General features: G+C 36.5%; 3 protein-coding genes across 4 annotated transcripts; all 3 read right to left on the bottom strand.

The window, feature by feature from the left end:
• Nucleotides 1-4,321: 4,321 nt before the first annotated feature.
• On the bottom strand, nucleotides 4,322-6,086 carry LOC114730185 (dof zinc finger protein DOF5.1). Its single transcript, XM_028917219.1, has 2 exons — nucleotides 5,950-6,086; nucleotides 4,322-5,719 (listed from the first exon to the last, which is right to left on the bottom strand). The coding sequence occupies exons 1-2, from the start codon at nucleotides 6,001-6,003 to the stop codon at nucleotides 4,712-4,714; spliced, it is 1,062 nt and encodes a 353-aa protein (XP_028773052.1). The 5' UTR covers nucleotides 6,004-6,086; the 3' UTR covers nucleotides 4,322-4,711.
• A 2,706-nt stretch (nucleotides 6,087-8,792) lies between these two features.
• LOC114730166 (beta-glucuronosyltransferase GlcAT14C) lies at nucleotides 8,793-12,136 on the bottom strand. Of its 2 annotated transcripts, XM_028917198.1 has the most exons (5): nucleotides 11,838-12,136; nucleotides 11,361-11,698; nucleotides 10,592-10,667; nucleotides 10,369-10,484; nucleotides 8,793-9,688 (listed from the first exon to the last, which is right to left on the bottom strand). In XM_028917198.1, exons 1-5 carry the CDS (start codon nucleotides 11,858-11,860, stop codon nucleotides 9,174-9,176), a joined length of 1,068 nt encoding a protein of 355 aa, XP_028773031.1. In that variant the 5' UTR covers nucleotides 11,861-12,136; the 3' UTR covers nucleotides 8,793-9,173. The 2 variants fall into 2 exon arrangements, with proteins under 2 accessions (XP_028773031.1, XP_028773030.1); XM_028917197.1 differs by having other exon boundaries at nucleotides 11,361-12,136.
• A 355-nt stretch (nucleotides 12,137-12,491) lies between these two features.
• LOC114730168 (uncharacterized) lies at nucleotides 12,492-14,369 on the bottom strand. Its single transcript, XM_028917200.1, has 3 exons — nucleotides 14,118-14,369; nucleotides 13,649-13,777; nucleotides 12,492-13,081 (listed from the first exon to the last, which is right to left on the bottom strand). The coding sequence occupies exons 1-3, from the start codon at nucleotides 14,130-14,132 to the stop codon at nucleotides 12,746-12,748; spliced, it is 480 nt and encodes a 159-aa protein (XP_028773033.1). The 5' UTR covers nucleotides 14,133-14,369; the 3' UTR covers nucleotides 12,492-12,745.
• Nucleotides 14,370-14,676: the final 307 nt, after the last annotated feature.

The following is a 14,676-nucleotide window of genomic DNA, read 5'->3' as shown; positions in this document are numbered from 1 at the left end:
ATCTACTTGTTTGTGATCATTGGCGAGGAACATATATATAGCGATAATTTGGGCAAGTATTGGATCATGAGTGTTGAAGCATGCACGTACGTACGTGCAGATCAATGCGTATATATGTATAAGGTTGAGAATACATATATTGATATTAATTGGTTAGTGGTAGAATATATGAATGAATGAATGTTACATTAATATTTGGAGAAGGTAGATGCCATACGTAGTTGGGCGTGAGGGACAGAAGGCAGCACGAGAGTCGGTGTAGCGATGCATATGTCTTTGTGGGTTTTGAATAAAATGAATAGTGAAGAACATACTTTATCCCCAAACACGCTCCTCGGTTTATCAAACGATAAGATCCCTTCTTTCCAACACCACCAATCCCATTCTCAGATCTCTTTCCTCATTACTATGAGGTTGCATCCGCGAAGTTTCTATTTGAGTTCCCCACATGCTCCTGCTGCAGCCACCACATATATGCTTCTCTTCCTTTTATATAGTCATGTTTCTTCCAAATTAATTATATGCATATATTAGTTTATTCATATATAATCCTGTCCTTTACATATTCTCTTGCATACCACTTTTATTTCCATATATCTCCTATCTTCAAGACTAAATTTACTATTTTCTTTTTGCATGCGACCGTTCGGAGAGAATAGTGACTCAAGTGGCCAATTATATTGGAGCCTGTGACGCATCAGTTTTGGAATTGAATGACTTGGTAGAGTATCCAGAGTTCTGATAAGATCTAAGAATCTTTGTATATATTCTACAGAAGAAACATAAATAAGTGCAGAACATGAGCAGCATATATTTATTAGGAGTGGCATGCATGTAGCTTGGGATGAAATGTATTTAAGCGGTGAGTAAAACCATTTAGGAGGAGCTGTTAGTTAGTGTTTATTTAATAATGAGATGAAGTGAAATAGTAAAGAGCGTTCAAATCCTTAAAAAAAGGAAGAAGTGGAGCGGGGGGGCGACCAATCCAATCAATTACGTACAGGGACCAACGTAACGTATATTTTATCATCATGTTATGGTCCAAAGATACTGACAAAGCAACGAAAGTGGTTCGGAGTTATTGACGCGCCCTGCAACGTACGTGAATGTCTCACAAATGCTTTCCTCACACTCAGGTATCCTTCCTTCCTTGGAAGTAGAAGTTAGAACTGCTTCCTTCTCCATGTCCTCCGATCCTTCTCATTCGCTTCCACTACTTTCGTAAGAGCCGATATTAATTAGTTGGAGCTGTAATGTTCAAACACTTCTTATTTTATTTCGTATTACTAATGTATAAGCAGCTGTCGTGCCCTCTTGAGCAGTGATCTTTATCGGTTTTTGGAGGCAATGAGTTGGAAAATTTTCATACTCAAATTAAAGTACGACCACCACCGTATCGAGGAAGATGCTGATGATCTCGAAGTTACCATGATGTTTTTAGGTTTCCTTTGGATTTGGGTGCCCATTTTGTCGTCTTTTCATGCTCTTTCCCTTTGTCCTCTCTCTCCCCATTCCTCTCATCACTACCCTCCATATTGGGCAAAAGCTTTCATATATACACTCATCACATTAATAATATTCACTTTCACTCCATCTCCCACATATATATTATTGCAAAATCATTGTCTCTCTCTCTCTCTCTCTCTGTTGTGTCGCGCACACAACAAAAGGGACAAACTTGCCTCTCTCCTGCAAAAACATGATAATTCTTTAATGATTTTAACATTATGTCCAATGGAGAGTTGGAAGTCACCAAACTCAAGGTGGATATGCATGTCTGATCTGTGGAGTCGTGTGTGTCTGTACACACACACAAAATTTACTCATCCAATTTGATTATAAAAATAGCAAGATTGGAATTTGTATTACCGCTCCAAACCGTTGCTCACAACTAGGATTTCTCGATGTGCTACAAATTTCTCCGTACTTTCTCTACCAGTGTAGCTTTGACTGCGCATGAGATGAAACATCACAATCATCATTTTTTGACAAAAACAAGTAATTTCAGTGTTGGAAACATGAAATTAACTGCTCCGGATACTATACACTCCATATTATAATACTCTTTTTTTTTAATATTAAAAGTATTCCCAACCAACAGGCAATAACTAATCTCTTTCGAAGCAAAGAGATCATATATAGAAGAATTGAAGAAGCAACCCATGCATCGTTCAACAAGATCTTTTTTCATATATATATTGGTAGAAATTAATTTTCCTAACCAAATAACTTAAGAAACCTTTTCTATACTCTTTTACTCTTATTCATCACGAATAATGAACAAATGCCAACTCTGGGTTTGAATTTTACATTTTATATACTACTCCTCCGGTCCTTAATATAGGATCTAATTGTCGAATTAATTTTGGTCCTAAATATAAAACCTATTTTTTATATTTATCAATTTTTTTTAATTATTCCTATGATACTCCCTCAAATATAATCAAGCAGAAGGGAGGGAGGATATTAAAAAGATGATTATGATATTTTAGGAAAAACATGTCATATTTCTTATAATTAACTAACTTATCTAACTTCTTTAATCTAATCAAATTATTTAAATAGGTATTATATTAAGGACCGGAAGAGTATTATATTATAAGTCACTTTATGTTTTTTATAATCAAAATAAAATTACCTAATTTAGACATGCTAATAAAATAACTTTCACTAATTTAATTTGTCTAAATTCTTTTTATCTTTTCATTTTTTTCCCTCTAATTAATACCCATCATCCTTTTTATTATTAACTTTGCTCTAAGATGGGCCAAGTCTTTTTATGTGGCATTTGAGGAAAAGATTACTTAAATTAATGACTCCTATAAATTTGTAAATTGTTTTACAGAAATGCTATACTCTCCAAAACTTATTATTCTTCTGGTCCTTAATATAGGACTTAATTGTGGAACTAATTTTGGTCCTAAATATAAGACCTATTTCTTATATCTATTTTTTTTCAAATCACCCTTATTGATATTCTCTCAACCATAGTCAAGTATGAGAAGAGGGAGGATATAATAAAAATGATTAAGGTATTTTAGGAAAAACATGTCATATTTATTATAGTTAACTATTTATCTAATCAAATTAATTAAATAGTCTTATATAAATATCGGAGGAGTATTATATGGCTAAAATAGCTGTTTGACGTGGTCCTTTGAGAGTTGTCGTCATTCCCATAGCTTCAAAATACTTGTAGTAAATCTGCATGTATTGAATTACGTTCTTGATATAGTACTCCTTCGATCCTTAATATAAAATATATTTAACTAATTTGATTAAATTAAGAAATTAGTAAGTTAGTTAATAATAAAAAATATGACATGTTTTTCCTAAAACACCATAATCATTTTTCTTAATATCTTCCCTCCCTCTTCTATTTAATTATGGTTGAGGGAGTATCCATGGGGTAATTTAGAAAAAATTTATAAATATGATAAATAAGTCTTATATTTAGCACCAAAATCAACTCAACAATTAGGTCCTATATTAAAGACCGGAAGAGTATTACTTGTTAGTCAAAGAAACTATTTATCTTATCTGGCTGTGCTAAAGTAACTACTTCAAAAGATGAAAACACATTGTCATCTGGAAACAACTTTCAACTAAAGACATATTGCTATCAGATAAAGCGTATTGTTAGAGTATGATGCATTCGATAAAGGTCTTGGTTTGAATAAAGTAACATTTAAATTGCTTTGTAGGTCTTTTACAGTGGAATATTAAACAACTAATTAATCATATTTTCATCGAGGAAAAGTTCCTGTAGTCATTAATTAGATTAACTTTTCTCATCAAGGGAAAGAAATTGAACAGCAAATCTAATTTTCAAGGACCAAAATCAAACCTTTCCAACGAAATACTTATTTTATAGTGAAATTCCCGAAATCATGAAAGATTAGTCAAGGGGCTCTATTTGACTGTGTCATCAAAAGTCCTATAACCAGACGATTAATGATAATTGATTATGATATGCAGTTGTGCACCCGTTAAAACTTCACACGCACATGTAATTAAGAATTCATCGATATACATAGTACTGCACTAAAATTAATAAATTATATACTACTCTTTCAGTTCTAAATATAAGATCCATTTTACAGTGTAATTTATACTATAAAATAGGTCTTATATTTAGGACCAAAGGAATATAATAATAATTTGCTCAATTAATTGATCAAGATTGTGGTGATTAATTACTAGTACAGCAAATTGCCTCTCAAATTATGATAAAACCATCCAACAAAATACAATATTTCTAACACATGTAGAAAGAAGAGAACCTGTGTAGTCAGTTGAGATTTGGGGTGATCAACATTAATTGAGCATCAGCAGAATATTTAGCTGCTGCAAATGAAAATATTCATTCGACTGGTGAACACATAAAGTCACTCTATTGGACATTAACATCCTCATAATTAACAATGCAACCTACAACTATTTAAAGTGGAAAAAAAAAAAAACAGGTTAAACGAAGAATAACTAACACATATTCCTAGGGTTTTCACAGGATCTTAACTTTTTTGGTCCAAATCATAAGATCTTAATTAAAGAAACAAAGCACTCACCATCCATCCTCGAAAGCTCTTCTCTCGATGTCGGGACAAATTGAGGAGTACTAAAGTTTAATTTGTTAATGAAATTGAAGCCATACTAACAAAAAACCAGAAGCTTCAGCACATAAAGGAACTGAGATTTCCTTTTGTTATTCCTATGGCGGATTGCTGCTAGTAGCGGAAGAAGAGATAAACCCGGAAAGGTCAGTCCAATTAGCAGCAGCAGTATTAGAATTACCGGCTGTAGTATTCCAATACTGCTCGTGATTTGTTGAATTGTTATTCATCCCCAAGAAGTGCCTTGAAAAATTCGGTTCCCGGTGATTATGGTCTTCCATTTTCACTGAAGCTAGTTGAGTTATTACGCCAGTTGGCACCCTTGGCCGGAGTTGACTTGAGCCGCCGCCATATCCCGGCACCGTAGCTCCACCTTCAAATTGGTACAATTCAGGCGAAGCTTCCAAACCAGTTAAGAAGGGAAATTGTTGTGTTTGTGGCATCCGCCACTGCTCCAAACCTCCGCCGCTGCCGCTTGCTCCCCCTGCCAAAGCGTTTCCTATATGGAAACTCAAGTCACCTACTCCTCCCATTGGACCTGAAATTGCGCTATAATTACTCAAACCATAGTTCAATCGCATCTCTCCGGATCCAAACTCTGTGAGTTGATGCAAAGGAGCCGAGAACCTCAGCGATGGAACCTGAGGCGAAAGGCCAACTATATCAGCAGCAGAAGCACTGTTGGAAGACGCTGAGTTGGTTGAACTAGCACTGCCTGTGTGGCAATCTGAGCTCACCGGCGACGACTTTGAGCTGCTTCCTTTGCTTCTCTTGTTCCTCCGGCAACCCCCACCGACCGGGACACTTCGAAGGGCCCCGCCTCGAGTCCAGTACCTTCTACAGGTCTTGCAGAAGTGGCGAGGCTGAGAGAGGCTGTAGTTGTTGAAGTAGCAAAACTTAGTATTGGCGGAATCACAGCGAGGGCATTTTAGCGCCGCCTCCGGCATGGGTATGTTGGCCATCCGAGCCCTATCAGCCATGGAACCAGGCCTGATGGAGCCGGAGCCACTGGCACCATGAGCCTGAGTAGGGGGCAGCGGCGGCGGAGGAGGAGGAAGAAGCTGAGAACCCGGGCCACTGCTACTTCCAACCTGATGATTGGGTTGCTGCAACAACATAGAAGAGGAGGAAGAAGCAAAATTGATATTAATAAAAACAGAAAAAGATGGAGAAGCAGCAGAGATGAAATATGTTAGTATATTCAGGAAGCAGGTAAACAAAAGTGAGAAGAATATTGTTTTTAGAATTATGCCTTTTGGACAAAAAAAAAGCACATACAAGATAGAATTAAGGTAAGGAGTGGGGAGAATTTGAAGGAAAAACACTTAAAGTTTACCTGTTGATGCCAGTTGGCCGGATCAAGATAAGGATGCATGGAAGAAAAAACCATGGCTCTTGCTCTGGGCGCCTTTCTTTTGTAAAGATAGATAGAGGAGAGGAGAGAATCACATCATAGGGGAGAGTTAGAGAGAGATGGAAAGGAAGTGAGAGGAGGAGGGAATGAGAGAAGCAAAAATAAAGGAGGAGGTTTTTAAGTATTTATATATATGAACTGCGCAGTTTCTCATAAGCGGGCCTCTTTTTGTTTTATTGCTTTTTAGGGTTTTGAGGATGAAGTTGCTGTGTGTTTCTTAACCCATAAGCTTCTTTTTGATGCGCTCTCAGGAGAATTAATTAAGTAAATAAATAATAATGGATGTGTATCTATGTGCTTTGGATGAAGGGCAGGGCTATGAGGTGGGGAAGCTAAGGCCAGCGCAAATGAACTTTGATGATGATGGTGGTATTATATATATGTGATGAGGAAACTTAAATGATAATGAAATGGAAAAGGAGGATTGGGTTTGGGTTAGTGTCGTGTGTCCTGACCGAATGAGCCTTTGTTAGGGTGTGGCCTCTTCTCGCCTTCCCCACTCACTTCTTTCTTTCTGGCTTTTGCCCTGCATGACTTCCCCACCCTTTTCCCCTTCACGCGCCCACTTCACCACAATTACAAAATACCTAATTAACTACCTTCTCTCTTTAATTTGTTTTAATATGTTTTTACCGTCTCAAAACTATCAAACTTCTAAATAACGATTCTTTTGTTTACGAGCTTATATATATCCGATGAGACTACTAAATACCTCTTTCAAGGGTTTTATTACGTTCAACCCTTCTGTAAACATGATAGATAACAAAGAATGAATCATTAAAAGAAATCTTTTTTCCTCATATTCATGCAAATTCAAACCCAAAATATTTTATTTAAGTAGTCTTAGCTCTTTCACTAGGACTAACTGCTGTCGTATTTACATGCATTTGTGGGAAAAGATTTCTTCAAAAAAAAAAATTCATGCATATTTGCACGTAATAATCATCACAAGTAAAGTACTTATTGGTGAAAATTCAATAAGCTACATAGGCGGCTGGTAGACACAAATTTCCAGTCCTATAATAACATTGGTTTATGCATGAGGCTCTGAACATACGTGATCTCCGTTACGTTCTTGGAATTTATGAATCAAGAGGGGAAATTACAAAAGCCATGTTTTCTTAATTATATAAATCAGTACACGCTACCATTGCCCTCCATGCATCTTTAACTACAATATAATTCCCAAGTTATATTAATCTCTTGTTTTACATTTCCATATTCTCTCCCAAAAATATAATGAAAGTTACGAATGAATTTTAATCTCTCTGTTTTTTAATTTATACCCTCTCTTTTAATTTGATTATTTTACCACATCTTGTTTTAGAATTAATTTAGCTCATTTGCGTATAGAGAAAATCTTTGAAGATGAAAATTCACTTTGCATATGAAGAAAAAGAGGAAAGTAGATAATGACAATTAGGAGCGTGCGTGCATGTGTACGAAATGATTTGCAAGGTCAGTCGTCTCTCTTGTATTCCAAAATCAAAAACAACGAAGACATTGCGACTTGCGAGTCAAAAATTACTTTATAATTGTAATGACTAAGGGTATGTTTGGCTAAACGAGAGAAGGGGAACGAAAGGATTTTAATGGAGGGAATGGGAGGGAAGGAGAGTCCCTTCCCTTCTAAAACTTGTATGTTGTGAAACAAAGAGAAATGATTAAAATCACTCCCCCTCCCCTCCCCTCCCTTTCCTCTTTAAATTTCTCGTACCAAACACACCCTAATTCTGTTTAGGCTAAAATGTAAATTTTGATGCAGAAACGGAACCAAAAGTAAAACAAAACAAAAGACGAACTCTTTTACTTTCGTGTCATGTCAAGATGCGAATCTCCGGAAAATATCGGCATGACTCAAAAGTTAAATAAAAGGTGTCAATAATGCAGTGAATTAAGTAACCCAGTTACTTATACTGCAACAATACATTATGAATCAAAACGGCGAAATAACGTAACATCAGAAATATGTATACATAACGTAGGATGGATGAGTCGCAAGATGATGCCACGGGCAGTCCACAAATTATTGGACACAGTGGGAAGCCTTAAGACACAAGGAAGACGACTTGTATTCCCATCAGAGAAATGAGAGGACAACATTTTAGTCAAAAAAAGCATGTTGACTTTTCAATCATTACTCCCCTATTATCTGTATTAACATTTTAGAATCTCTTCCCAGTGACCTGTTTTTTTTTTTTTAAAATAAATCCGAATGACCTTTTAATATCGAATTATCTAGATTCAATAGGGTTCCATTTTATATTTGAGTATTGCTGAGTCTGTTTGAGAGTGAATTTCATGATATAAATTTTTCGGTATACAAAATTTGATTTAACCATCACTGTTCACTAAAGCTATCCTCAGGTTCTTTATTAAAAATGAGAGGTACAGATTGTAATTGAAATTGAAAAAATTTATTAAAAGCGTATTTAGCATGAAAAATTACTTGTTATGTAGGATTAGATAAACTCATGCATGCGGGATTAGAGAATACCATGAGAGAAGTGTTATTTTCCAATCTCATATCTATGGGTTTACCTAACCTATATAACAAACAATTATTTATACTAAATACTTTTTTAATGAATTTTTTCAATCATAATCTCATTCTCTATTCCTTCGTTTCAAACAGGACCTAAGTTATCTCCATCATGAATATAGATTGATTGATGCATACATGGGGAGGGAAGAATGACACCATGCATCCAACTTGCTTTCTGATGCACCCCAGTCCAGAATTGATGTTGAAACACAGAAAACAATCCACAAATACAAGTCTAATGGACTAAGCCATAAACAGTGGTAAAATTGTACGAAAAACCCACAATACATAATCCTTACAGCTAATGAGTTAAGATACACAATCAGCGCATTCATCATGGGCCCATCATTTGCCCATGAGGAAGAATCAATTTTGGTTAAGCTTGAGCTCGACTTCCCCCAAATTTTGTTTCGATCAATCTTAAATTACATTTTTACCAACGACTTATACACAACCTGTGTTAATGGTTGAAAAATGCTCCTTTGAATCTCCCCTGGAGGCCATTCTTTGAAGCTTCATTCGTATGCTCATGTCTCTCTCGGGAAGGAATAAAAAAAACTCTGTACAGGATATGGGTAGAAAATTTAATTTCTTTCCCTAGTTATTTACACTGTTTGGACCTGAAATTTTCAGAATCTAACAGTTTCACCAATAGTTTCTCAAGCCTCTTTGAACTTGAAGTGGGTTTAAGTGCAACTGGATTGCCATGAAGTGCACAAGGATCTTTGCCCAGCACAGAGTAGCCCACACACCAACCTCCAGGTGTAAAATGTCCGGTTGATCTCTTCAAGATTTCTGAGTCAATTTTGTTGAGAACGGGATCGTCCTTGGCGAACTTTCGAGCAAAAGGTGCACCACTTTGAACCATGTCATCAAAATGTTCCAATTTCAACAACATAGGATGCTGTTTTGGAGGGTTGTCCCATTTTATGTAATGCAAGTCATGATTTACAGTAGTGTTCTGATAGTCCTTGTGATTGCAGATGATAGAATGAAAGTAGCCTTCAGGGGATGACACAAAATTTGTATAATACATCAGAAGAGTGCGAGGAAGATTATCCCAACCCCAAACGCAAAACTCTAGAAACGATCTTGTCAGGACAACCCATTCAGAACCTGAGCACATAACAACAAGAGTAACTCAAGAGATTAGAAGAACATAAAACTTCTGCATGTGAGAAACAACCAGACAGAACTGCAAGCATAGTTTACTTCCTAGTGCTCTACTGATGTGATTTTCAGGCCAGTTCTTATTCAGAAGTTTTCTCTGTCATGCAATGGCTTCATGAAATTAACATGGCTCTGAAACAAGCACTTGACCAGCGGTTAAACTTTCCAGAGATAAAGTCACGAGTTAAAGAGAGGCTGTCCCGTGGCAGTTCTCCCGTGAAAATTACAAAACCAATTTAGAGATGTTTTAAGTCCCATACAGACCAATATGCCAAGATTTGTTAGGTAAAAAATCTTCAAGTTTTTCCATCGACTTCACAGTGCAACATCCACCGAGATTATCAATCTCGCAACAACTTAGCACTGTACAAATAACAGGAATTGGAAATTATAACTAATAACGTGTACAAAACCTACTGTGGACAACAAATTCAAAGAGAGCCATATCATGTATTGTTACTGATCTGTATGTATATGATAATTCATGAGAAAACAATTATGAAAGAATTGGATTCCTATTAGGATAGAATTGACAAAAGAAGAGGAGCAAAAATAAAAAGTTTGTCTGGATAATTGAAGAGACAAGAGAATTCATATAAAGCTTAAAAGTAAGTTTAAACTAATACCTGTGAATAACTTGAAAGAAGATGGGACAGACCTTGTTTCCTTAGCCCAATAAACACCAGATTTCTTTGAATGATACAAGCCTGGATCTATAATGATAGGCATAGCTCTTTGACTCCTGAAATAACAGTTACAAGTATACAAATTAAAAGCAATATGTAAAATTTAAACCATTAAGTTCAAAAACAAACTGAAACAACATCAAGGTAACACTATTATGCTCACTCCTTCCAGCCAATACTACTTGTGTGCTCTATGAAGTTTAGATCCGTGGGAATGAATGAGAATATGTGTAGAAGATCTGAAGCAAGAAATGATATAAAATGGTCAGCAATTGGAAAATATCACAAAATCGAATTTATTTAAGAGCCACAAAACATAAGAAAGTACAGATTGATATATTTGCAGATACCACAGTTAAGCTAAACTAGAATATTTGAGGACAAATTGGGAAGTATCAAACAAGAACGTTGCATTGTTCCTGTTTTCAGTATCCAGACAGAGAAAACAACTAAATACATGTTCCTTTTACATGATTAGAAAGCTTAAAACCCAAGGAAGAAGGCTTTCCCCATATCAGTTAGAAACATATTAACGAATGGGAATAGATTATAGGCATGACACCAATAATTTTATACCATGACCTATGACCGAGCGCTACTAAGTAACCTCTATTGGATTTATCGATGCGTATGGTTAAGGTATCTCCTTTGGTGGGCTGAAGTCCGAGAATCGCATCCACCTTGAATGATAACTGCCAATATATCCATTGTAAAGAATCTTTTGAGGGGAAAAATGGCATTATTTTCTTTACAGTTCCATTATCAAAAGCATAGTTGAACAGTGTACAGTAATCGATATCATCGGCATATGAAGCTCAAGAACAGCAAGTGTCCGTCCCAAAGTCCACGCATTCATTTTATCATCCACCATCACGATGGCAATAATATGAGCAAAGTTAGCAAAAGGGCGTAATCTGTATCTGAAAACTCACCATCCTGTGACATGAGAGGATAATCAGACGCGCTTAGATTAATAAACCAATCCCAATCCCTTTTAAGCTTCAGAAGCATTGCAATTCCATGGAGGGTAGAAGCAATCATCGTCGGACCCTTGTAAGTAACCAAGTCTGCCTTACCTACCACCATCACATTCCTAAACTCGCTAAAAACAACTTCAGATTTCACATACTTGGCAAGCTCGAGTCTTTCAGCATCCAAAGCTTCGAGATCAAGATGCAGCATATAGTAGTTCCTGGGGTGATACGCTGCTTGAAGAATCCTCTTGAGCTGTGGTCCATCTCCTTTGGTACCTGTTATCAAGTACGCAAATCTGGGCAAAACCGGAAGCCCCAATGCGTCGTTTGGATCGAAACGGGTGAAATTGGGTCCGTCGTAGGAAGATCCAGAACCCGAAGAAGATTTGCTAAGCGCGCGAAAGGTGACCAGGAGGATGAAAAAAAGAGAAAAACCTGTAATGGTGGGCATGAGCCATTTCCGATCTGAATGATAAGGGGGAATGTGGTTTCGTTTCATCATCGCTTGGGATCGAGGATGAGAATTTAGGACATAAGAGAGCATATAGGTTCGTGAGATGTGTTTCTAAAAGTGTGAGTTGGCAAAGGCATGAAGATTTGATTGAGATCAGAAGTTCGGTAGCGCATTTTTGGTGTGAGTGTTGTTCTTACGCTTGAAAGAATGGAGAGGACGATGGTGATATACTAACCGAAGCTCCTGCAGCTTTAGTTTGAAAGCCGCATCGCCATCAAGTAGGAAAATGGAAGTTGGGTACTTTATCCCTTTAGCGAGCGTTGGCCTCTGAAGTCTAAACTAACCAGTAACCACTCCTTTTCGAGCAGTTATTATAATGGATCAAAAAGATAGTTTTATAAGTGTTTTTACGGTATACAAAATAAACATATGAAGAAATTTATATCGATTCACAAAAAAATGTTTCTGAAAAGTGATTATTGGATATCCAAACACCCCCTATAAGAATATTTAAATGCAAAAGCTAGGTACATTAACATCTTTGCTTCTCAATATTGGAGAGTGAAATTATTTATGAAATATGTATTCTTTGACAGACTAAACTAAAATGAAATTTTTCAAATTTGAACGGAACATAACAAGACCAGCTGCACTCTTGGGCAGCTAAAATCTCACATTAAAGGAAACCAGTAACAAGAAGTCATCATTTTTCTGCATACCACAATGAAACAGATGATAGAGGCATCAAAAGAGGATGCATAAATTTCTTCAAGTATTCTTCTTTTTCTATTTTACACAAACATGAATAAAGGGGGAAAAAAAGGAAAAAGGCTTAAAAAAAGTAAAATTCTGGTAAACAGGATAGATTCTCAACTCTGAGAATGTGCAGTTATGATAGAGAATTAGAGCGTTTAATTGGGGGAAAATGGGAAGCAGAATAGATGGAATGGCTGAATCTGAAAGAAGCTGCAGCTCTTCTCTCAGCTTCAAGGTAGTGACGAAGAGAAGGACAATCCTTCACATTCACTGCATCAGTGGTTTGCTTTGAACACAAGGAGGGCAGCCATGGCTTCATCTTGGGACTCTTCTTATTGTTGTCCTTCGAGGGTTTCATCGCTATTCTTGTTCTTGCCCTTGTAGATCTCTGTGAGAGTTCCAAGGGGCAAAAATCACCAACTAGCCTTCCAAGTGTGGTGGTCTTTTCATTGTACAACGATCCTGGGGACTATAACACACAAGACACATATATGAGGCATGGCTCAAAATAACTTCCTGCAAAATCTCAAGCCTCAAGCATTGTTGAACAAGTGATGGACGGTTTTACTTCTTCAAGGAAATAGTATTTGATTGTTTTAATAAAAGGCTCTCTCTCTCCTCCCTCCCTCCCTCAGTCCCTCTCTCTCAATGGTCACAAAAGTGTCATCGCTGTTTCTCATTCCTCAATCATTGTAGTTATGTTTGAACCCTTGCATTATTTTTTTTTTCAATTTTGTTTTGCTTTTGTTTTGTTTATCCACTTTAACAGAAAAATAATGATGTGAATAATCTCATTATCAAAACAATTATTTATATCAAAGTAAAATAAATAATGACAGTAATTGATAAATGATATGAACAATATATTAGTATGATCAAATTGATAGATACAAACACCAAGAAAATTAAAAGAGAGACATTCGGGAAACTACCGAGAAAATCCAGCCATAATAATAAAGAGAAGCAAAAACAGAGTAACTACTATGAATTGGTTCCACTTAATTAGAAGCTCAGGTTATCTTGAAAGAAGACCAACCTGCGATTCAAGATCTGGAGAAGAATGAGTGAAAGAAGTGGGAGAAGCAGTTAGTATTGATCCGGAGAAATCACTGCCAGTTTCCACTAACCCAATCCTCCCATTCAGTAATCCCAAGGGCCATCCTTCCTGCATCATCATTGTTTGGAATTCAAAAATGACCATCTTAAAATGAATTGACTAGACAAAAAGTATATTAACAAATTCAAATTTTAGTACTCTAAGTTTTTGAACCAAATTATATGTTCCAAAGTCGGTAAATACGATTGATCTCTGAGAAAAACGAAGTTTTTACCGTTTCAACTTTCAAGCACTTTAAATTCTGACCATCACCCACCCCAAGACCTCAACCCCAAATTGGGTAAAACGAAGAGGAAAACATCCTCAAACTTCGTTCCCCCATATTTCAGAAACACTCCAAATGATTCAAAGTAAAGAGCCTAAAAAATGCATAATGAAGAAGATGATGTACCTGCAGAGCCATGATTAGTGCGTTGGCTGAAGGATTTGCTAAGGCGAGATTTAAATGAAATAGAGGGATGAGTGAAGGAAAGAGGGTTCAAGAAAAGAAATTAGTGTCATTTTCACATCCTACACTCTCAGAGACATAACACCAAACAGGTCGAATTCAAAAATAACTAAAAGGGGTCCATATTCAACAGCAATAGTGTAAATTTTGGGATACTTAAAACGGCATAAGAAATAGACACAGGAGGTTTCTGGCTCCAAATTAAAACAATTCAACAGCGTTTCCTCTGGAAAGTGAAAACCACGGAAAAGTCAGAGAGAGAGAGAGGAAGATGAGAAAATGACTTTCTACCAAGACCCAGGTTTGTGGGGAACAGAAGTTGGTTGAAGTAGCGCAGGTTAGAGCAATTCCGGTAGACATATTAACGCCCCTGTCCCCAAATAAATGTTAGTTCTTAAATTTATTTCATTAAATGCGTTTATATATGTTCTGATTATTGTATAAATTAACTTGCACCCTATTTCGGCCAACAAAAACTCACACTTTACTTATTTGGGGG

This window comes from Neltuma alba, unplaced genomic scaffold (genome assembly GCF_004799145.2).
Source record: "Neltuma alba isolate B1F8T4 unplaced genomic scaffold, ASM479914v2 tig00012714_pilon, whole genome shotgun sequence".
NCBI lineage: Eukaryota > Viridiplantae > Streptophyta > Magnoliopsida > Fabales > Fabaceae > Neltuma > Neltuma alba.
This window is presented reverse-complemented; position numbering and strand designations above follow the sequence as displayed.

Coding starts and splice junctions, on each gene's coding strand:
- LOC114730166 (XM_028917197.1), bottom strand. CDS start 11,946: ATGCTCTCTTATGTCCTAAATTCTCATCCTCGATCCCAAGCGATGATG. Junction 10,668..11,360: donor TCCTCTCATGTCACAGGATG/GTGAGTTTTCAG, acceptor TTCTTGCTTCAG/ATCTTCTACACATATTCTCA. Junction 10,485..10,591: donor AGTAGTATTGGCTGGAAGGA/GTGAGCATAATA, acceptor CTGTTATTTCAG/GAGTCAAAGAGCTATGCCTA.
- LOC114730168 (XM_028917200.1), bottom strand. Junction 13,082..13,648: donor CTCCAGATCTTGAATCGCAG/GTTGGTCTTCTT, acceptor TGTGTGTTATAG/TCCCCAGGATCGTTGTACAA.
- LOC114730185 (XM_028917219.1), bottom strand. CDS start 6,003: ATGGTTTTTTCTTCCATGCATCCTTATCTTGATCCGGCCAACTGGCAT. Junction 5,720..5,949: donor CGGCCAACTGGCATCAACAG/GTAAACTTTAAG, acceptor ATGTTGTTGCAG/CAACCCAATCATCAGGTTGG.